This window comes from Belonocnema kinseyi, chromosome 4 (assembly GCF_010883055.1).
Source record: "Belonocnema kinseyi isolate 2016_QV_RU_SX_M_011 chromosome 4, B_treatae_v1, whole genome shotgun sequence".
Taxonomy (NCBI): Eukaryota; Metazoa; Arthropoda; class Insecta; order Hymenoptera; family Cynipidae; genus Belonocnema; species Belonocnema kinseyi.
In genome coordinates this window covers 115,405,213-115,429,522 of record NC_046660.1, presented here as the reverse complement: position 1 = coordinate 115,429,522, position 24,310 = coordinate 115,405,213, and the positions used below count along the sequence as shown (strand labels likewise).

Sequence of the window (24,310 nt, the reverse complement as noted above, 5' to 3'; positions counted from 1 at the left end):
AATACGCCCATTAGCACAAATGGTAAGTTCCGACAGTGCCTACAAGTGTGCCTACTGGCCGCTAAATGGCAATACCGGTTTCATATGTATACACCTGGTATGTTCCTTTGATGCTTACGAGCTTGAATCGTGGCAACAGCGTCTATAGTGACTAGATCCTTACAGCCTCGCGAGTAAACAACATCCTTTTTGTTTTTCTGTAAGGATGACATTCTCGTCCCAACGAGAATATACCTCATCTGCAATGATAGCTGTAAGACATTTATAAATTGTTGGAAGATAAGCTATCAGTCGAAATTCGGATGGATTTTCAGCATCCGGTTTTTTCAGGTAACATATACGTCGAGGGGTGTACCACTAAAAAAATCACGAGTTATTCCGTCAGAAATCGGCACGGAATCTGTAAGAATTTGCCTAGGGCAATGTATGTCGTAAAAATCAAAATAGAAAATCGTCATCGAAGGCAAGTTCGTGAAATCGTTTGAATAAAACGGAAAATTCGTACACATCCGATGATTTTTGATAAAACTCGTTAAGCATTCGCAGCAGTCCGTAAGGACTTTGCAGAGAACCGCAGGGACTCATTGGGATTCATGGTAGAAATCGTAGAGAATTCGCGCGGAGTCGCTACCAGGATTGCGTGTCCGGGCAAATCTCGGACCTGCGCAGTCTATATCGTTATCAGCTGTTCGCCACACAGGAAAAACTTTGTTATTTTTCGCCGGTGCTACTGTTCGTTTAATTGTTTAATTTTCTCGTTCTTTTAACATCTAAAAATGAGAAATCAGTGATAACTTGAGTACAAAGTTTTATAATTCTTCGAAAGCAATAATCCATGACGACTTTTCATTGAGACACATAACGAAGTTTTTTATTATTTTATTATTTAGAAATTGAGATGTTATTGAAATTGAATTGCAAGGATGAGGCACGATTTAAAAAATCATATTTTTTTGCTGCACAAATAAAAGTATCAACGTAAAATTTTCGAAACGATTGATGGAATGTAATTAATAATATGTCGAGAGTAACAAAGTATTTTATAATCTGATGTTTAAAAAACTTGACTGGACAAAATGGTGATAGTTAATTTTTTAATGTGAAAAATCGTCGTCAAATATCTACCAGTGTAGATTGTGAATAATAATGCGACAAATTGTTAAAATAACAGGTCACTAAAATCAACTTGACAGATTCGTGAAACTGACTGTAAAAACTTATTGCTTCCATATTTGTATTTTTTTATTGAATAAAACAGCTTTATGTTTTTGAAAGAGAGATTTGTAGTCACCATTCCTATGTCAAGTTAACTATAAAAAATTGTTATTATTCCATTTCCTTATCTGGATATACTTTAAATTATTGTGAGAGTGATCTCAGTAACAATTTCTACAAAAGATTAACAATTGGAATTGTTATAGACATTTTTGGTGGAAATTTTTTGGATTTTTGGTTTTGCAATTGCGGATTTTTCTTCATCATCTGAATTGACGTAGATATTCTTAATTATAAAATAGGTTTTATCATATTTGTTACATTACAAAAAGTGTTAATCTGATAAGCAAATTGAATAAATCAATTCAAAGATTTGGCGCGTTGGCAATGGAAAGATTTTTTCTCACGATAACTGCTTCAAATTTTTATAAGAAAGATTTGCAATAACTATTCTCATAAAAAATTACAACTAAACAATTGTGAAGAAAAAAATTTTTAAGGGGCATATTTTAGTAAACGATTTTTTACATTTTGGATTCCTCTAAATCATTTAAGATACCGATATCTTCGATATTTTGGGAAATAAAAAGTTATTTTTAGGGTCAAAGTTTTATATTTACATATTTCATTTCTTTACAAAATCGACCACTGTTTTCTTTTAACAAATATAATCAAAAATATATCATTTTTTCGAATATTTATAATAATTCAGATGACAAAGGAAACATCGAAATAGAAAAAACCACAAATTTCAAATTGTTGCAAGAAATTGTTTATAACCATTTCAATCGTTGTTATCTTATCAAAATCTTGAATAACATTCACTCTCACAATAATTTACAGCGTGTTAATCAACATGAAATTTCTTGCAACAAAAATTACAATATTTTGTTGTTTTTTAGTTTAATTTGTTCATATTAAGTGTAACACACAAAAATAAAATTATTTGTATTCTGGTAGCACTTCCGCTTATTTAAGATGATTTTCATTATATGCAAATCGTTCTTAAAGAGTTGGCAAAGGCGAATAATAAAGAGAACCCTAGATATGGGGCCCCCTGATAGAGTTCTTCCGAGAATTGACGCCGCACATCAAGTAGGGTATTATTAGTAATAATAAATAATTATTAATTGTTATATTAAATTATTAATTATTATTGACAAAACCTACATTCGTCTTTTAAATTTTAATCAGTTACAGATATCAACAACGACAGACAGACAGACACTGAAGTAAAAACTTTTTTGTTCTGGCTCAGGGGGCCTCAAAGCGTCGACATTTGATGGAGTCCGCGAAAGTCATTTTTCATATAAAACCAATACCTTCTCTTCAGGATGAGAATGTAAAAAGATGATATTTAAGCACCGATCGCGTCAGTCGAATGTTATACACATTGTCCGACTCCGCGCTTCGTAATCACTCCTTGGATTTGTTTGGATTCTTAAAACTTTTTGGGACTCAGTATGAATCCATAGATCCAACGCTCCGCAATACTGCGAATGTACAGCGTTCTGAGCTCCCGATTCCGCAAAAAGGATTCCGGTAGGTCAATATCAGAATTCAACAAAATCGTTAGGATTCGCATAAATTAATTTTTGTGGCTATCTCTGGTTATTTAAGTAAGAAAAATCTATAATGTCCTCTCCTCACACCTTGCCCACATTTCTCTGCCAAAAAATAAAGGCGCATAACACCTCTGTTCATATGGTAATTCCATTTTCGTCGCTTTTTTGGTTGCTGAACCTCTGCTTCTGCCTCTAGTTGTAAGAGGTCATCCACCTCTGGAGGATGTGGTGGTGTTGGATCATCAATAGGTTGAGGAAGAACATCAATTGCTCCTGCTTGACCGTTTGACGCGGCTTCCTCTAGCTGATGTTCATTGCCATCGTTTTTCCACGCCAAATCAACCTGTTGTTTAATCTCCATTGCTCGGTCTTCTATAACGTGCAGATTAGTCCTGATATCCTTCACCTTAGCGATAAGATCTCTTAGTACGACTTTTTGTATATTAGGATACTTTGCAGCAAATTTCGTTCCTAAATTGTATCTTTTTTCCATTCTTGTTTCAAACTTTGCACTTTCGTAATAGAGACGCGCCAATTCCTCTTTCATTGTGCTGTCCCAATTGATGCTCTCCCACGGTAGTATTATTCCAGTGTTTTTATTAAACTTTTACTCGGGTAAACCCGGTTATACATCATAGCCACGAACTAATTCAAGTGACTGATGAGATTAGAATGTTATAAGTTAATTCAAATAATTTAATACGATGGTTGAAACCTCCTGCGATGATGTTGTAGGTATACAATTACGAGCATCCACGAGCGTTGAAGGTGACAACAGTCACCTCTGGATTATTATTATTATTATTAGCGTGTATGCGGCAAAAGCTCCATCTAAAATGCAAAATTTTGCATGATATTTTATGTATTTCTTAAGATATTTTCAAGATATTTTCAAGATAATTATTTATCTTCGATGTACGAAAACGAAAATGATTAATCAACGAGGAGAAGGTATGGAAATGAAGTTGAATAGAGTGTTAAGATATATTATAGAAGGTAAGGTATTTTTTTATATATGTAAAATAATAAATCGAAAATAATATAGACATACAAATAAAAAACCGAAACCTGAGGATTCGAGGTATAATATATGTATTATAAAAAGATTTCGCCACCGCCGTTTAAACTATCAAGTCCCTCTCTGAAGGCATCTTAATTATTGAATTTTACATTATTCCAAGTCGATCCAATATTTTAAAAAGGTATAATAAGGTACTTCAAATAGATTAAATAAGACACCTTCAATAACCAGAACCCTAATAGAAAAAAACATTAATGAGGGTTAGACGCACGCAGTCATTCCAACACATATAAAATATCTTCAATTATATTCGCTGAACGACAATCAAACACAGGGGAGCGAGGCCCCCTAGGAATAAATCTAATTTTATTATTTCATTAAATAATTCTTCAAAAATAAAAACTAATTTCTAAATAGACTTCTAGTGAAAAATTATTTTCTACAAAAGATGTTAACAAAAAAGGCTTAGTCACATACATTTCGTACATTGTTTTACCCTCAGCACTTGTCAACGTAAAGTTAGCTAATGATTAAATGAAAATACCTAATAGTTGCTCTACTGACATGAGTATGCGATAACGAATACCGCGGAGATTATCGCGATTGTCGAGATTGTCGCGCGGTATTTGTGCAGGCTACGCTTATACACTATGTAAATGATCGAGTAAACAAATTTTTCTGTATCGGCGTGATTCGTTTTGAATAAAAAAAGTAAAAATTCAATAATGAATCTGGACTGATGTTGACAATTACATAATCGATGGTGACTTACAGAAGATGTGTTTCTCTTTTGTCAGTTTTTTATGAATTTCGAAAATGAGCATTATGGCCAATGTCATAACTTTCATATTAAAATTTTCAACAACCAACCGAACTATTTATCTTTGAAAAGGTTTTATTTGAAAGAGAATATGTGATATTCTTCAAGAGTGTATGAATGAGTGTGCTTCCGTCTCTAATTTTTCTACTAGAAGCGAAAACCCATGCGGAAATCGAGAGAAGTTAGAAAACATACGTCGAGATTGTTTTTTTAAACATTTAAAAAAATACATATGATAGATTTTATCGACAGTTTTTGAAAAAATAGTTAAATGAATAGTTAAGTCTTCCCAGCGCAAACTACTATTTTAAATGATTTTATACTGTCGAAATATTTGATCTTCCTTCATTCCAATTAAACTACATTTCTTAATATTTAATTGTGTAACTTCCGGTCTATTTCTGCGAGAATAAAAGACAGGATGCAAACGAAAGTAAAAGTAACATCCGTCCACCTACATTAAAATGAAGAAAAAACTATCACACAAATTTTACTAACAAGAATGCACTATTCAAAAAAATTTCGCAATAGCCGTTAAACCAAATTTATTATATATGGTTTCTATCTGCATCGGATCGAGAGGAAACCTTATCCTGAAATCAAACATATTCTAGGACGTGCACATGGCTGCTATACATTTTTATGAAAATATGAGACGACCTCTTATTCAGGATTGGATATTAATTTCATACGTGCGACTAACTGTGGAGAAACCGCAGGAGGATGATCTGAGACATGGCTTACGAGACCGACTAATGTCGTGGTTACCCATCTAAGGCGGCATGTACTCCTCTCACGATTTAACGATTGATTGGCTTCTTCAAAAAATCATTCACATCCTCCTCGCCAATTTTGTCACCTGAATAATTCAGGCTGTATGTAACAATTATTGTAGAAAACGGTTACCTTTTTGTCACTGAACAATTACAGATCGTATTTGCGTGGATCAAAAGTACCAAGTTTTTCATAGAACAGACACTTTAATAAAAATTTGTTTAGTATATGTAGAACATTATAACCATTTCAATTATTTTATTCTTTCAAGAGAAGAATCGAACTGGTCGGTGTGATGCTGGATCACCCCTTTCCCCTGACCCTACAAAATAAACAATGTTGAAATTGTGATACAACAGCAGGTCTGAGAAAAATTCTTTAAAAAACTTATGCGCAAATAAGGCCTATCACATAAAAATAGCGCGTTCATTTTTGTTGCAGATCATTTGTTATGTTCTCGAAATTAAATTTTTCTACTCGAAATAAGAATTCTTAAGTTTGAAACTAAAACATACATGTAGCTGCATTCTTATTCTCTAGTATCTCATTTGTGTTGCAACTATAAAGAAGATTTGAAAAAGTTTTAAATTAACATATTTGTAATTAAAAGACTTTAAAACATCTGCTCGCTGCGTGGGCACATTCTCATCGAGCATTGGACGCACGGCTCGCTTCGCTTGCAAGTTTGAGCGCGCCTAGGGCGTGCGACTTTTGGTTCTCAAGTTTCGCATTCGACAATATATATTTGTCTTGCGTTACGCTCTCGGTCATTATTATACTTCCTCGAAATTTGTGCACAGGCCTTTTAAAATAAAGTTCAAATCATAGACAAACTGTAATTTGGTTATTGTGAATTCTCTTTTATTAAAGCTTCTTTGGCTTCAACATACACATTCTTATCACTCATGTCGTGCTTCACACATGCTTTTTCCACAATGCGGACTTTTTTAGAAATCGGCTTCTCAATTAGAAACTAGGTAGAATGTATTTCCGCCAATTGAAGTACCCTCTCCACTAGCCCTTCACTAGTCATTAAACAGGATGTATTTTCGGGTTAAACTACTTAGCGAACTAAAAAGTATCTCGGAGGGGGCAGCTTCCGAGCTCAAAGTTCGATAAATACGGTTTCTTATTCAGAGGCCGATTTGTACCTTTTGCACTATGCATTATGTATATTACGTTTGTTTCTGTACCGCAGCCTATGATTGCTTATTTAAATATTGCAAAATAAGGTACAAATTTTATTTATCATGATTGCTTTAATCCTCCGTTTACACTCTTGTTTTTCCCACCCTTCGTTTACACAGAAGGGACTTTAAAGTCCTTTTCAGATTTTGAACTATTTCTAGCTTTCAATGGTTGAAAAATCGCTAAAAACTTTTTAAAATAAAAATTGAAATTTAGAGAAAATATAGGAAAAAATCGATACTTCTTAAAAAGTGCATAATTTTGCAAAAGATCAAGTTGAAAAAACTCAAGTGCGAATTGCCGGAGCTGAATACATGGCCCAGTCTTGGTCCAATTTTAGCAGCCACAGGTCAGCTAAAAATATGGGGCCAATATCGTTATTTGAATCGGCCCAGTGTTAAGCCAGTGCTGGCAGTCTATATTGGCTATTAATATTTACCGATCCTCCACCGATGCTTGGCACAGTATCGGCACTTTGTTGGGCCAACTATCACTTTTAGTACGGGGACCCATGTTTCACGAGCATCAGCCAAAGTCTGGCCCAGTGACGGCACATAACTAAGCCAAGTGTCACTTTTAGCACAATACACCAAATTTTATTTGAATCAGCCCAATGTTGAGCCAATACTGGCAGTCTATATTGGCCATTTATATTTGCCGATCTTCCACAGATGCTTGGCCCAATATAGGCACTTTATTGCTCCAAGTCTCACTTTTAGTACGGGGAACCATATTTCACAAGGATCAGCTAAAGTCTAGCCCAGTGACGGCACATTATTGGGCCAAGTGTCATTTTTACCACGGTAAATCATGTTTTATTCAAATCGGCCCAATGTTGAGCCACAGCTGGCAGCTTATATTGGCTATTTATATTTGCCGATCCTCCACAGATGCTTGACCCAATATGGGCACTTTATTGCGCTTTAGTATTGGCACTTTATTATAGTACGGGAAACCATGTTTCACGAGGCTCAGCTAAAGTCTTGCCCAGTGGCGACACATTACTGGGCCAAGTGTCACTTTTACCAAGGAAAACTATATTTTATTTAAATCGGCATAATGTTGAGCCAGTGCTGGCAGCCTATATTGGCTATTTATATTTGCATATCATCCACCGATGCTTGGCCCAGCATCGCCACTTTATTTCGCTAAGTCTCACTTTCAGCACCTAAAAAACAAATCTTACACAAAAGATAAAAAAAAAATTATTTGAAAAATTGTCAAAGTTCACGATGAAATTTTTTAAGTTCTGTTATTAAAAATTGTTAATTTTCATGAAAAATTACATTTACTGTCATTGTAAAAAGTTGTAAAGTAGTCTACAACGGAAAAAACCAAATATTACACGAAGAAAAATTGTAAGCGATTTAAATTTTTGTATTGATATTCCTGTTAACAGTTCGTGTATTTTACATTAACATAACGTCGCATAATAATAAATAATTAGAAAAAAAGCTTGAAATTTGGTTCTTTAACTTTTCTGAACTGTAGCTTATGAGGATAGCTTTTTCACAGAGTTTCAACTTGTCGGTTTACCGGAGTAGTTAGCACTCCCGACTGCTAGGCGGTAGATTTAGGTATATAGATGTAGGTTCGATACCCCCTGGCGTTAGAAATTTTATTTATAATATAATATTCTAAATGTAATATATGTATTCAATCTGAACAGGAATATTAATATTTATATTCAAAGCACTCGCAATCAATTGATCTTTATTTTTGAAACACCTGTTTTGTCATATCCTTAAACTATAACAGTAGTTGTTAAGATTATCCAAAATGTTTAAATGAAATTTCAATTCTTAAAATTATTAATAATATTCAAACAATATGCAGTCGTGAAATGATGAATTTATAAAGCAGATACGTCCTAAGAAAAATTCAATGATTTTTTCTCAGCTTTTGAATTGACTCCGACATCCAGGTTGGTCCGGTATTGGTACCCAGCGTTAGGCCGGCAATGCCAGCCAAGTCTTGGCTGCCAAGTCAAAGTCTTAGGAATCTTTGCAGGGTTTTAAAACTCAGACTATGGCCTTTAAAAAAATATAGGCCTATTGGCGACGACTTCATAAAGTTGAATTATTTTAAGACCTAAAAAATGAGAATATTTTACAGTGATTCATGCAGGTAATTCCATATAAAGTGCAGGATATTAAATGTTAATGCATAATTATTGCACAAGAATAGTCCAGCATTAAATGAAAACTTGACGTTGCTCATATCAATTCCAGAAAATATGAAATAAAGCAAAGTAATTAATGTTCACTAACTTGTGAAAACACACGCGGTTTACACACAAGGACTTTTATGCAACTATGTGCACTTTGACCTCGCACTGTATGAAGGTTAACTGACGAACTGAAGCGCCACTCACAGAACCTGACCCTATTACTACCTAGATTTTTTAGAGGGGGAACCGAACTTTCGTACCTTCCCAAAGACAATATGTTCCAGTTTGAAAAATCGTTCGTGCCTTAAAATCCCCTGTGTGTAAACGGTGGGTTAATATTTGTTCCTTCTCTTATATTAAATTTTACTCTTAGTCAACAAGGAGGGAGCCTGAGGGTCAAAATTCAAATCGAGGTCGCATGAGCATAATTCGAAAGATCACCGAATTTCATTCGACACGTGTCACGACTTTTTTGTAATTGGAGCCTAGTTTTTTAATAATAAAATCATTTAAATTATTACTATTATTCATTTTCATTAATTACCAATAAATTATTAACCAATAAATACTAATAATTATTTATTATCTATTTATTATTAATCATTATTATTTTAAAATATATTATAAATCATTCATAATTATGATTAAATTATCAATTATTTATTAGGGAATCCATTTTTAATTTTTTTAAATTAATTCCGTGGTTGCTTTTAGTAAAATACGTGGGTGTTTTTAAAGCGACAAAATCATGGAAAGTGTTGAAAATTCTGCTGCTTGTAGTATACAAATGAAAAAAAATGTCTAGCCAAAATATTCGAACTCCACAGAGGTGGAATTACAAGCTAATACGCTATCACCAGGCCAGTGCCGCTGGGTGAGAACCGTGCCGCGTGACGAATACTAGTAAATCAGTAAAGCTAGCCGCAATTTTCAAAAATTAAAATTTTCAAAACTTGAGTCCACCTACAAAAACAGCTTTGACACGTGTCGGCTGAAATTCGATAATCTCTCGAATTATGCTCACGTGACCGTGATTTGAATTTCGACCCTCAGGCCTTCCCTTTGTATGCTGAAAAAGTATTATTTCAATAAACGTATATTATTACAATTCATTATATGCATTGGTATTGAAATAGACGTATATTCATTGTCTCGTTTTTATAATTTAAAAAAGTGCGCATCGTATAAAAAAGTAATTTTTTATTATAATTATTTTTTGAAACTTTTGCCCTTTGTCTATAAATATAATTAGTTTATTTTCAGTATTATTTTTACGATTTAAACAAACAATACGCACACTAGCGTATAATGGTTTCGAGAAAAATTGCAGTTTATAATTTAGGAATAAAAAAATTTGTTGAATAAAATGTTATTCTTGTTTCTGTCGTTTTTTTTCAGAAAGTTAATTTTTTTATTTTAAATTCTATTTTTTACGTTTAAAGCAAAAAATACGTATCCTATAAAAAATTCCTTCTGAAAAATTTGTAGCTGTTTTTTGGATGAACCATTTTTTTATATTTATTTTTTTCTTACCTTGTGTCGTTTGTGCAAAATTTTCATTTTTTTATTTTTCGTAAGATTTTTTACGAATAAAATCAAAAACTACACATCCAATCCACTAGGTCTCTAAACGTTGAAATTTGAAAAAAACGAAGGTGGGGACTCATATTTTACACAAATCTGAAACCTTCTCTGATAATAATGTAAAAAAATTCTTACAGTTTACAATTAAAAAGGTATACAAAAGGAATCATTCCAAATTGCAAAAAATTGTCCTTAAATGCTCAAAATTATCCAATTTATACAATGAAATGCAGATATTTTAATGCGTTCAAAACTGGAACCTTTTAAAATAATTTTATTCATTTCAAGTCCTTTATTTACACGAGTATAATGTAGTTACTTTGAAATGGATGATTACACAGGCCGACAAAATTTGACAAAAGTCAAAAGCCAGAAAGCAGACCTAACATTTCCGAAGGATATTGATGCGCTGAATCCGAACCCGAGCTCAAGATTTCTCCTGTACGTCAGGTTTTCAAGATATCCTAACCTAACAGTGTAAAAAACGCGTTTTTAGCTGTTTTTGAGGTTATGTAACCGAACAAGAAAAATGTTTACCACAAAAGCTAATATGGAATTTGAAAGTACTAATCTTGCCCTTTCAAACCTACGGGGATTTATTAGGATATCTTTATTTTTCACCAAAATATTGTAATTTGAAATTTTTTATTTTAGCGTTATAACCCATTAACGCTGAGGTGTTCAGATATATACAATGCGTTCTCTATTGCTGACGGTACGATATTTTTTCTCCAAAATATTATCTCAGGGGTTTTCTAGGGTGCCCTTTCTATTGCCGGTGTCAGTTTTTTGTTATAACCCCTAGAAGATCCAATATGGCGGCCACAATTTAGGGATTTAAAAAAGAACAAAGGATCCCGCACAAAATACCAACAAAAAAGCGTACAGTCGTTTGGAACCAAACTTTGCACATTGATAAAACAATAAAAAATATGGAACCTGTCTCTTTTCGTTTCTACGGAAGCCGTTTCCTGGGGGTAGAAACCACCCCTAACAAGCCACAAGCATGCTAACCCACCTGACTCTGGGAACAATAATTTTAGTCGCTTATTTTTCTTGGAATAATGAAGTGCCATGCCACAAGTGCCTTAACCCACCTAACTGCTAATACACCTAAACCCAGAAATCACCCCTACCAAATCATAAGCAGGCTAACCCACCTAACCCTGGGGGCAGCGAATTTAGTCGTTTATATTTTGTGAAATAATTGAATTCCACGCTAAAAGTGGGCTAACCTTGAAATGAAATTTTTCAATTTAGCTTATTAACCCATTAACGCCGAGATGGTGTGCCACTGTCCCTTGAAAATGTTATCTAAGATGTTTTCGGGGGCTCCTTTTCGATTGGCTTAGTTTTTTGTTATAACTCCTAGAAGAGCGAATATGGAAAACAGTTAGGGCTTTAAAAAAATTTAATATTATGATTCATTTAATATTGTAAATTTACTTAGGATTTTTCAGCTTACTAAAGCAACACTCAATGTTTTCCAGCCACTTAAGGCTGGACTTGGGATTGTCCAGCTAAGCAAGAAAGTACTTAATATTTTTCAGCCAATTAAGGCAAGACTTTAGATTTCCCAGCCAATAAAGGCAAGACTTTAGATTGCCCAGCCAATCAAGGAAAGGCTTTGAATTGGCCAGACAATAAAGGCAAGAGTTTGCATCGCCCAGTTAGTCAAGGCAAGACTTTGTATCGCCCAGTGAGTCAAGGCAAGACTTTGAATCGTCCAGCCCGTCAAAGCAAGACTTACGATTGCCCAGCCAATTAAGGCAAGACTTACGATTGTATGTCCAATGAAGGAAACTAATTGCTTGTTTTCTTATGGAAACGTTCGCGCTTCATGTCAAACGAACATTGAAGAGACTTTCGTTTATGACTAGTAGGGTCATTATCATTTCTTTGCAAATACCCGCTCTTTTTGGAGAAAGTCTTGATGAAAGCGATCGCCCATTTCATCACTGAATATTCCAACATTTTCTGGGAAATAATCTAAATGAGATTTGAGAAAATGTAATTTCATACTCATCAAACAATCTAATCTTTTAAAATTCTTTAACATACCAGATACAATAGTTTCAAACTTTGGATCTCGATCGTTCCCTGAAAATTTATGTACAACATCTTTGAAACTCAACCATGCATCTATTTTAATAGATGTCATGGTTTTGATAAAGTCATCATCTTTGATAAGTTTTCTTATGTCAGGCACAACAAAAATACCTTCCTTAACTTTAGCATCACTTAAATGCAGAAATGTAGATCTGATATAATTGAAACATTCTTCTTCGGTGTTTAGGGCTTTCACAAATTGCTTCATTAACCCTAGTTTCATATGAAGTGGTGGCAATAATACTTTCTTTCTGTCAACAAGACTTTCATAAAGAACTTTATACTGACCAACTGTCCACTCTAAACTGTATTGCCATTTCTCCATTATCCAATGTTCATCCCTTGCACGACTGTCCCAAAGACAAAGAAAACAAGGGTATTTATGTTTTCTGATTGTAAACCTATTATAAGATTTATCATTTTGAAGTCACCACAAATAAGCCAATTATGGACATTGTATTTTATTTTTATCAGGAGCAATTGAAAATTATCATGAGATTCTTTCAGTGTAGTTGAGTGACCTACTGGAATTGCTGCGTACTTATTTCCATTATGTAATAGTACTGCTTTTAGACTTTCTGTAGACGAATCTATGAAAAGACGCCAATCTTGAAGCGCAAAGCTCAGCTTTATCTTTTGGAAGATCAAGGTCACGTATGAAATCGTCTAATCCGTCTTGGTAAAAAAATGTAGGAGTTTCATCATCTGATTCCTCCCAAGAAGAATCTTCAGTTGCATTAGGATCGTCAGTATCCATTGATTCGTGAGTTGACCGGTCACTTTTGTTTTTAAAGAGATTTCTAATACCAATCTTAGCTGGCGTGACACTTTTTACATCAGGGTAAACGGTCTTTTTCAAATACTTTTTAGAAAAACCTCGGGTTTTGCATAAGCAAAAGCAACAATCAGTATTATGATCGTTGGGCTCACGCCAAACAGGTGGTTGAATAACAGTCTGCGTCTTGGTACTTTTCTCTTCCCAATTTGACAAATTTAATCTACAAGCATGACAAATAGAGGTTGGTACCCACGGTTTATCCAAATTTTTCATTGAAGTCCCATAACAGTTGAAGTATGACTTTTTTATCGAATCATTCATTGATCGACGGTATTTCTCCGTTTCATACTTTGCGCAAACGTGACAAAACATATTAACTTTCTTAGTGCAAGAAGTTCTTGAACTCATTTTTTTTCTTATAATGAACAGTAACATGGAAATTGTAAAACTCAATATATACAAAAATCACGATCGACACGAAATGTATCCTCTAGACAGATTTCAAATACAAGAAGAATTTTATTACCTACGCATCCAACCGTTAGCCCGCTACTCAAACGTGATCTCTAATACGGAAAGATTTGTAGCAAAAAACGAATTTCATCACCTACGTAAAGCACGTCATAAGAACGTCGCCAGCTCAGTGAGCCAGCTAGGGATCGAAGATTGTCTGCGCCATAGAACGGCCCGCACATACAGCGAATGTGAACAATAGAAAATTGTGGCCGCCATATTGGATCTTCTAGGGGTTATAGCAGAAATCTGACACCGGCAATAGAAAGGGCACCCTCGAAAACCCCTGAGATAATACTTTGAAGAAAAATATCGTACCGTCAGCAATAGAGAACGCATTGTATAAATCTGAACACCTCAGCGTTAATGGGTTATAACGCTCAAATAAAAAATTTCAAATTACAATATTTTGGTGAAAAATAAAGATCTCCTAATAAATCCAAGTAGGTTTGAAAGGGGAAGATTAGTACTTTCAAATTCCATATTAGCTTTTGTGGTAGACATTTTTCTTGTTCGGTTACATAACCTCAAAAACAGCTAAAAACACGTTTTTTGCACTTTTAGGTTAGGTTATCTTGAAAACCTGACGTAGAGGAGCAATTTTGAGCTCGGATTCGGATTCAGCGCATCAAAATCCTTTGGAAATGTTAGGTTTGGTCTCTGGCTTTAAAACTTATATTAGAGTGAAAAATAAGAATTTTATGGCTTTGTACTTTCACTCTTGTTACAGTTTGGATATGGCCATGATTAATGACGAAATTCATCGACGCTTATAACAAAATAAGGACTTCTTTATTTCACAGCCTTTCGATTGCAAGACCAAGGGCCAAATCTAAGAAACATCTTTATATTTTATGCCGTCTAAAATACAAACCTATATATTAAATTATAATAAAATAAAACATTTTTAAATAACATTAAATATTTCATTCGTCTTTAAAAAAGAAAATGATTAAGAAATTGGTACTGAATTGTGTTAATTAGCTTTTTTATATAGATGACTTTTATTTTCAGACACATTGAAAGCATGTTTCAAAGTCTGGACCCCAGTGGTGTAGGAAATATTACATTAAACCAATACAGGGTTGGGATGACCACACTCGGTGTTGGTTGCCACAGTCCTAATCCTCCACAATGTAAGGAAGGCTTCGTTGACAAATTGACTTTTGAAAAAGAGGCGTAAGTATTTCATAGTCTACAAATTCATACTTACGTTTACATGCAAAGGTATTTTTACAATCGGCACATGAACAGCAGTAGAATTCAATAATATTCCTGAAATATTATTTATTGTGACACAATATAAATGATTGCTTGTGAATCATAAAAAATTTTTTTTAATTTTTTTCATTTTTACGTGTTAGAGAACCAAAAAAGAAAAAGTTTCAAAGAAAAACTGACCCAACAGCATGCAATATATCTGTAATATTGCATGTCAATATTCGCAAATGGAACTTTTGTGGCAATATTATATTAGCAACCTTACAACAATGATGTTCTAGAACAGAAAAGAACCGGTTCTGCAACTAGTTGAAAATAATGCTAGATCAGGGGATCAGAGATATGTAACAGATATGTAACAGAGATATGTAACAGTGTTACAAGGAAATATGAGATAAACAATGTTTTTATATTACTGCTGCACTTAGGTCATAATTAAGATAACGCAATTTCACGCACATTCTCCTACACATATAATCGAACTCTTAATCTCGTTAAAAAATTACACTCGCTGGAGATTCGAACCCATATAAAAGTCCTTACCGGCATATTCCTAGCCGACGCCTTAGCTAATCGCGCTATCGAACTGCTTGAACGTTCGTGACAAAATCTCGGGCAGGCTTTTTTGCTGAAAATGCCAAGGTCCTCTCAGGAATACACAAGATGTCCAATATAAGACCACTTTCGGGGGTTGCCTGGCACTGGCCTTGGAACTAAATCAGTTTTTGAAAGCATAAACTCTCAGGGCCTTCTGAACCATTTCTTTTGAATTTTTCTTCGTAGTAAAATTACTTTCTTTAGTTTACATAATTTAAACTTAAAGAAAAACTTCAACATCATCAATACGTAAATATTTAAGAGAATTTTCTAGAAGCCGAAAATATGCTTTCACATAAAAAAGTAATTTGAAACTGATTTAATTAAGTAATTAATTGAAATTAATAAAATGAAACTAATGATTTATTTTAAATAATTTAATTTAAAACAAACTGATGCATATGGTAACAGCTGGTTCAATTATCCACAGCTGTTATTGCCCGCTTTTAACGCGCCGTTACTACTATCTGTCAAAAAAATATAGGCACCTCGATGTTTGTACTGATTTTCATGAAAATCTCAGCAGAAAAAAATTATAAAAGTTTGAGACAATATGTCTATCACAGTTGAAGATTTTTCCAATACAGAAAGGAGTTTCAAAATGTTCACATAATTAGCGATTATTTCCTGGCGAAAGAAAGGTGAAAAAGTACCATAATCATATTATCCTTTCGGAATACTCAACTTTGAATAGCTCTAAGTCATTGAAAATAAATTATGAAAATTCTGAAAAAAATCATTTGACTTCGTTGATCCTTTCTGTAGAGCATGGTGAATTTAGAGCTAAAAAGACTCATTTGTTAATAAGTTGTTAACAAAAACGTAGGGAGGAATTATCTCCGAAATTAAGGAACGTACAGTAATGATTCTTGAAGCAAATTACACATTTCTGGCTTCTAAAAGTGTTGCATGTATTTTCAATGAGCAAAAAGTTACACTTGAATGTTTAAAAAATTATTTTCTTCTAAGAAAAATACAAAAGACTTCACGATAATCGAGGCAATTGTACGTTCTCAGCCCTGCTGAGAACGTTTCTTAGTTTCGAAGATGACACCTCCCTGCGTTTTTGTTAACAATTTATTAACAAATAATTATTTTTGGCTCTAAATTTCACCATTCTACACAGAAATGATCAACGAAACCATATAATTTTTTCAGAATTTTTATATATTATTTTCAGTGACTTAGAGCTATTCAAAGTTGAGTATTCGGAAATGATAATATGATTATGGTACTCTGTCACCTTTCTTTCGCCAGGAAATAATCGCTAATCATGTGAACTTTTTGAAATTCCGTATCAGTATTGGCAAAACCTTCAACTGCAACATGCATGTTGTCTCATATTTTTAGAATTTTTTTCTCCTAAAATTTTCTTGAAAATCTGTACAAAAATTAGCATGATGACTTTTTAAAAAATTGACAGATTGGATTTGCCTTTGGTATACTATTTAAATGTTCTAAAATAAAGGTCAAATTCATTAGTCAGCTATTTTGGATGAAAATTCAAAAAGTGAGCATATTTTGAAAATTTTTGAGACCACTTTTTTTTAATTCAAAATTTTTCTGTACGGATATTTATGACATTCAAGTAGACGAACAATTTATTGTAATGACTTTTTTTGATAAAACCAAAATTCACCAGAGTAATAGCATTTACAAAATTCCAAAAAACACACGAAAATCTAAATTTTAAGCTAAATAACGCACGATATGAAAAAAAGTTAAGATAAGAAAAATATTTCTTTATGAATGCCCTACAAGATTATCACAATTCTTCGAATTTTTCTAAAAAATTCAAAATTCAAATTTTGACAGCATACCAAAATAATAGAAAATCAAAAAGTACATTGCTTAATTCATGTATTTTACAGTATTTTAAAGATTCTCATTTATGTCAATGTTCTTGCCAAAAATATATATATATAAGTTTTTGGTTCCGTAGCTAAAGGAGAGCCGCACAGTGGAAAAAAATGACTTTATTGGTTCAAAATATCGTACAGCCCACAAATATTCACCGATTTGAACAAACAAATTTTAAAAAAAGCTAATAAGAATTCTAAGAGAGTTATTGAGCCTAATTTTTGAATTAGGTTTTAAATTTAATTATGAATAAGCAAATATGAAGAAAAAATGGCCATTTCTTTTATTTGACGTTCCCGGTGCTCATCAATAACAGAAGAATGGTTCAAATCGCTTTAGTTGCATAGTGTTACATTAGTTAAGGATATTCCAATATTAGACAGTTCATAAAAAAATGTATAAACAAATTATTTGTTGAACAAATTTTTTCTACGATTGACCATAAATATACGTTTTTTTAAGTAATATTGCAAGAGATTTAAATGAATACAAAATTATATACAAAAATTTCTCTCATGATTATAATTGTTTATATTATAAACAAAGTTAATGTAGAAATGAAGTAATCAGGCATTTTTCGATAGAAATATTCGTTGTTTTCGATGTAAGTTTTTTTTAATCTGGAAATTTGTGATAATTTTAGGAAAATTTATAATTTGTTGATTAATTTTATGATTTTTTAAACAAATTAAATTATCAAATGCATTATTTGGGAATTTGTCGTAAAAAATATTTGGTTTTTTCAATTCCAGTCTTTTCAGTTGGGAACTTCATGACAATTTCAGCAACATTCATAATAAGATGATAAATTTTATGATTTCTTCACACAAATTTAATAAGCAAATGCATTAACCAGATATTTGTCTACAGAAAAAATAGTTTTCTTCAATGTCAACTTTTTGAATTAGGTAGTTCATGATAACTTTAGCAAAATTCATAATTTTTTAATTAACTAGCTGCGCCCAGTGGTGGCGGCTCTGCTGCTGCGGAAAGCCGGCTGTCATTAATGCCATGCATCGAGAATAACGGGAATGCCATAAAAGATGTATATTGCATAATATTGTGATGAAATCAACATACAATTTTAAGTATTTATCGTAGAATTTGGGCTTCAAAAATGTGAAGTCGATAGTGAAATTTGAAGTATACTTGGGAAAAACTCTTAGAAAGTAAAGTAGAAATAAAAAATTGAATACAGAACATCGAAACTGTATTTTTGGAATTTTTATTGTAAAAATTGTATTCAAGTTGTTCAAATTAGTTTCCGAAAATTCCAAATCACTTTTGAAATTTGTACACACCTTAAGGAAAACTCTAAATGCGAAAAAAATAATTAAAAACTAAAAAACATCAAAAGAAAAAGGCGTTTACGAATTTTAAATCATAAAACTCGTACTGAAGTCGCAGGATTTGGTTTTGAAAAATGCAAAGTGTACAGTGAAATTTGAACTAAACTTACGTTTGTGCCCCCTTCTCATCTTAATCTCTCCCCCCCCCCCCATACTCTCGGGACCTGACCGGGAGCCCAAAGAATATGTGTGGAAAATCTCATGGTGATTGGTCAAAAACTGCATCTGTGCCCCCTTCCGCACCGGCCCCATCCCTTCGCATGCCCACCCCCAACTCTTACGACCATCTTTGGAGCCCAAAGAATATGTGTGCCAAATTTGGGGACGATTGGTCAAAAACTTTTGATGTCGGTTGCGGTAGGAATCACCCCCAGGGATTATACTACACGTGTCTAAATTTTGAAGTCGCTCTATGCAACGGTGTGGGCGGTATCGACTCTCAACTTCACAAATTTGAATTTTATATAGTGGATTTTAAAAACTGTGCTGCCATCCCATCATCTCCAAACACTCTTACGCCATGTCCGGGAGTTCAAAGAATGTGTGAAAAATTTAGTGCCGATTGGTAAAAAAATGCGATTCAGCATCCCCCCCCCCCCATTATCTGCTCTCTCCCTCGTACCTCCCTTCCCTACATTACTTTTTATACATTTCAATAACTGCCCATCCTTCGCATGTCCAACCCCAACTCTTACGCCACTGCAGAGCGTGTTTGCCTGGAATCTACCATCTAATACAAGATTATGTGTAAACATTCTCGATAAACTTAAAATTAAACTAAAACTTTACATAAATAAAAAAATAAATACGAATCTTTCTGAAATCTTCAAAAGATTTCAAAATATTTCACAAGGCTTTCAGAAGATTGCAAAGAAATGTTAACTTAAACTAAAATCTTACATAAATAAAATAATAAATAAAGAGACTTTAATAATATTAAAAGAATTTAAAAGAAGTCCCAAAAATGTCACAGTTTTCAAAAATTTTACAACGATTAAAAAAAAAAGTGAAAATAAATGCAAACTCCTGTTCAAAAAACAAACAAGAAATAAAAAATAAATGGGTATAAATTCATAGCACCAAATAACAGGAACTCTCTCTTTAATACCTGAGAATCGAATGAGGGTCAGTAGGCTAATCTGTTGTAAACACAATATAAATATGTTTCACAATTACATCAGAAATAGAGAAAGTAAAAAAAAATCATGGAACAACACCGTTAAACGTAATAAATCATATTAGCATAAATTTTGTTTAATTTATCCAAATCGGTTTTTAAATTAATAGATGTCTTTTTGTGTTTTTTAATCAAAAGCATTTCGATGAATTCCCTCTTTCCCTCATTACTTGCACTATGAAAAATGTTAAAATTATCCCAGTCAAACTCATGGTCAACATCAACAAATTCCTGTGAATGTCTGGCAAGAACACTCTTATAAAAAGGCAGAACAAACTCTAATTTCTTGAAAGCAAAAACCTCCAAATCTTCCATAACTATTCCTGCTAAAATCGGAGAAATGGCTGAACCTATGGAAGTACCAAACCTCTGCCTATAAAAAAATCCAATGAATTTAAAATAAGTTGAGTTAATAATAAAAAGTATCCCTTCAATATAATCGTTTTGTCAGAATCAAGTAAGAGTTTTAATATTATCCCATCTATTTAAAATTGCCTGTTTAACTAATTCAAGAGGTATACTCGGAAACATTGCAATAAAATCCAAAGATATAATTAGATGGTAATCCTATTTTTGCATACCAAGAGTAATACTGGCTTTATCAGCACTCATGCAAACTATATCAGGGTTGTTTCTAAGAAATTCTTTCGTCATCATTAAGCTTTTAGAAATTGTACGATCAATATTACTAATATGCGAACAATTTTTATCAACAAAACTCTTTGACAAATGTAACACCTTGTTCCGGAAATCCTGCAGATCCAAAATAGGAATTTTGTGTATATTTGATTAAACATCTTTTACTATTTCCATCATTTGTTTTGACATACTTTTTATCACATGTTTATTGAAACCTTGACCTAATCTGAGAATATCTGTAACTGAATTAAGAATTTCAATATCTGCCACATTGATAAACCAAGGATCTTAATCTCCTTCTTCAATAATCCTGTGTAAAATTAAATTTTGCTCTTGAAAATTAGTTTGCTGATGAATCAAAATAAAAAGTTTGTTCTCATGTTTTACATCTCTGCCTAAAAATCTTTGATTGAGGAGAATCCGATATTTTAAAATATCAATAATTTCATCTTGTTGTAAAAAAACTTTTGAAAATTTAAAAATTTTTTGACTTCAAAAAGCTGTTGCATGGACATCTACTATTTAAATTTCTTTCTATGTGGAGTATTTTATATCTAGTATCAAAAACCAACCTGCAAAAACCATGAAGTAAATCTAAATTGACCTTGAAATCAGCTAATCAGCGCTTATGATATTTTCGCAAATTCGCCTGATTATACACCCCGATAATCGTACTGGGATTCTCAACCTCCCCCAATTCATAAGAATTATTACCGCGATTTTTTGTGATCTGATATGGGCCATAAAAAATATGAAAAAACTTTTGAGTGACTTTTTTCAAAGCATCAGATTGCTTGGGAACTTAAAGAAAAACTAAATCACGCTCCTAAAAAATAATCTTAGATGATGTTTTTTGTGCTCGTGCACGGTTTCGGAAGTTTTATTTTATTCTTTCGCGGCCCAATACAATCTTTGCATCTTACGCAATAAGCTCGGTTTCAAGAAACTTAACTATGTCTAGAATTTGATCTGTGGGTTTCACCCCAAAATGTAACTCGAATCGTGTAAATCCCGTGGTAAAGTGAGTTGTAACATTCAGGAAAAATTCGATCTCAGCAGTACATTTGGCCCATCGAGTATGCTTATCCGTGCATAGTGTTCGGAATAACCGCCCTAACTCTCACATAACCCTTTCTACGGTATTACTTTTTGGGTGTTTTGCTTATCCATCTCCGGAAAGTATAAATCGAACATCTTTTTTAAAATGGTATCTGTATTCTCTTTCTTGATAGGGTATAATTTAACGTACATTGAGAAGACATCCAGAACTATGAAAATATACTCTAGACCTCCAGTTGACCTTGGAAGAGAACCATAAAAATTTACACGAACCAGATCTCCAGGCCTTCATGATTGAACTAAATTATACGAACATTCCATTTTTCGAATAATACTTTTTACGCACTGGTATAATTCACAAGTCAACACAAATTTTTTTATCTCGCGATTCATGCCCTTCCAATGATAAAATTAACTTAGGTACATAGCTGTTTTATAGACTCCGGGATGTCCCAATTTAGAATGGACACAATCAATAAGCTGTTCAGTTATTTATGAAGGAATTACGACCTGCCATAAATTTAAACATTTATCCCTTCAAAACAAGATACTTTCTCTTACCACATAATATTCCAAAATCTCCCCCTTTTCCAATTTGTCGAAAAGCATTTTGGTATTTAGATCCTCGTTTGTAAAATTGACAATTTTTTAAAAGAATCACGCAATTCCCGACCCAGATCTGTTCCATCACATGCATACACGACGATTTCCGGTTCAATTTCAATCTCCAAAACATCAATGGAAAGACTATTTGGTTGTGCGGATTCAAACCTTCCACTTGAGTTTCTGCTAAAGAAATCCGCGACATTATTGTCCTTTCCTTTACAGTATAAAACTTTGAAGTCATACTTCTGCAGAATTATACTCCAACGAATCAATCACGAATTAAAATAAGCGTTCGAATTCAGAAATGTCAGACCCTTATGATCCATGATAATCTTAAACTTAGTACCTATAAGATATGTTCTAAACTTCGTGATTGAATATGAAATGGTCAGGAGCTCTTTCTCGGTCGTTGTATAATTCAATGAAGCGACTTTCAAACATCGACTCACTAAAGAGATAACTCGGTGATGATTGTCGTGATCATATTGGTATAAAACTCCACTAATTCCTAAATCAGAAGCATCAGTCTGTAGTTTATAGGGCACACCCGGTATATAACGGCTTAAATTAACACAATCAACAAATGCCTTCTTCATAATCTCAAATAATCTATGATGAAATTCAGTCCAGGACCAAGGATTTCTCTCTCTATCCCTCTCTCTCTCTCTCTCAAAATGTCTCGAAATGGGTCCAACAGGTTAGAATTTCGTGTAGTAAATTGTAGATAATACGAGCAGATTCCAATAAACTGTTTCAATTCTTTGCTATTATTTGGGTTTAGAAATTTACGAATTATTTTTAACTTATCTGTTCGAGGTCTAATACCGTCAGTCGAGAGTTCATATCCTACGAATATAACCTGCTTTTGACAAAATATAGATTTTTCTAATTTCAACGTGAAATTTTTATCTTGTAAAACACTAAACACGGAATCAAGACCTTCCAGGTAGTTATAAATGGGTTCAGAAGTAGCGATCAAAAAATCATCGATATACACTGTCGAAATTTCATCAAATTGGTTACCAAGAGCGCAATTAAGCGCACGAATAAACGCAGAACCTGCCGTCCTTAATCCGAACGGCAGTCTGCAGAATTGAAACATTGTAGAATTATGCAAAAAAGCTGTATATTTTTTACTACTCTCATGCAACGGCATCTGCCAATAACCAGTTGCCAGATCAGTGGCAGACGTTACACCATAAAATTTGTGCATCAATTCATTTATCAAAGGCGGTGAATCATGATCTGATTCTATGAACTCGTTTATATAGTGAGCATCCAAACATACAAGCACCGATAGATCATTTTTTACGACAATCCTTGACGGGTTGCAGTAAGAACTGTCGGACCTTTAAATGATTCCTGCTTCGAGAATTTCTAGAATCGCCTTATCAACTGATTCTCTTTACGCTAATGGAACAGGATAGTTTTTTCTAACTATTGTTTTATGTGGTTTTATATTTAATTCGTATTGAAAAGTAACCGCGCTACCCGACTTAGGTGTGAAAAGCCTTTTGAATTTAGACATCTTTGCTACAAAGGTTTTCTTTTCCGCAACACTCACACCTATAAATCGCGACGCAATTGACCGAACGCCCTCTAAAAAAAACTGCTAGCGTTCGAAGAATTCTCTTCCGCATCATTTCTAATTCATGAACTAATTGCATCTGTTTACGATTATCTAAATCTAAATCTATCTCGTATACTAAATTAGCATAAGCATCTTCTATCGATGAAATTCCGTCGTTTAAAACGCTTATGCATTGTTGATCTTGTAGATCAAGTTTTAAATCTGAGAACGGTAAACACTTTGAACTAACAAAATTCGTTTTATCCAAATAATCATAACTCACAACATCATGAAATAAATTAGCAATCCCAATATCATCAATTTCATTAGAACAATGGGGCCGAAAATTCAAATCATTCGTCGTTTGAGTTTCGTTTCCCATTTCGAATAAAATCATATTATTTTTGGATTGACTCTTATCGTATAAAATTTCATCAATACCATTTATAACGAAAGCTATTAAATCTGTATTTACATTATTAACCCATTTGTATA

At 33.3% G+C, this 24,310-nt stretch overlaps 1 protein-coding gene across 2 annotated transcripts in view; it reads left to right on the top strand.

Annotated features, from left to right (window-relative positions):
• The window catches only part of LOC117171831, a 186,813-nt gene that overhangs the window by 114,591 nt on the left and 47,912 nt on the right, over positions 1–24,310 (top strand). For both annotated transcript variants that reach the window (XM_033359461.1, XM_033359462.1), the window contains exon 3: positions 14,752–14,916. In XM_033359461.1, the coding sequence (XP_033215352.1) occupies positions 14,752–14,916 (165 nt within the window). The remainder of the gene's footprint in view (positions 1–14,751; positions 14,917–24,310) is intronic.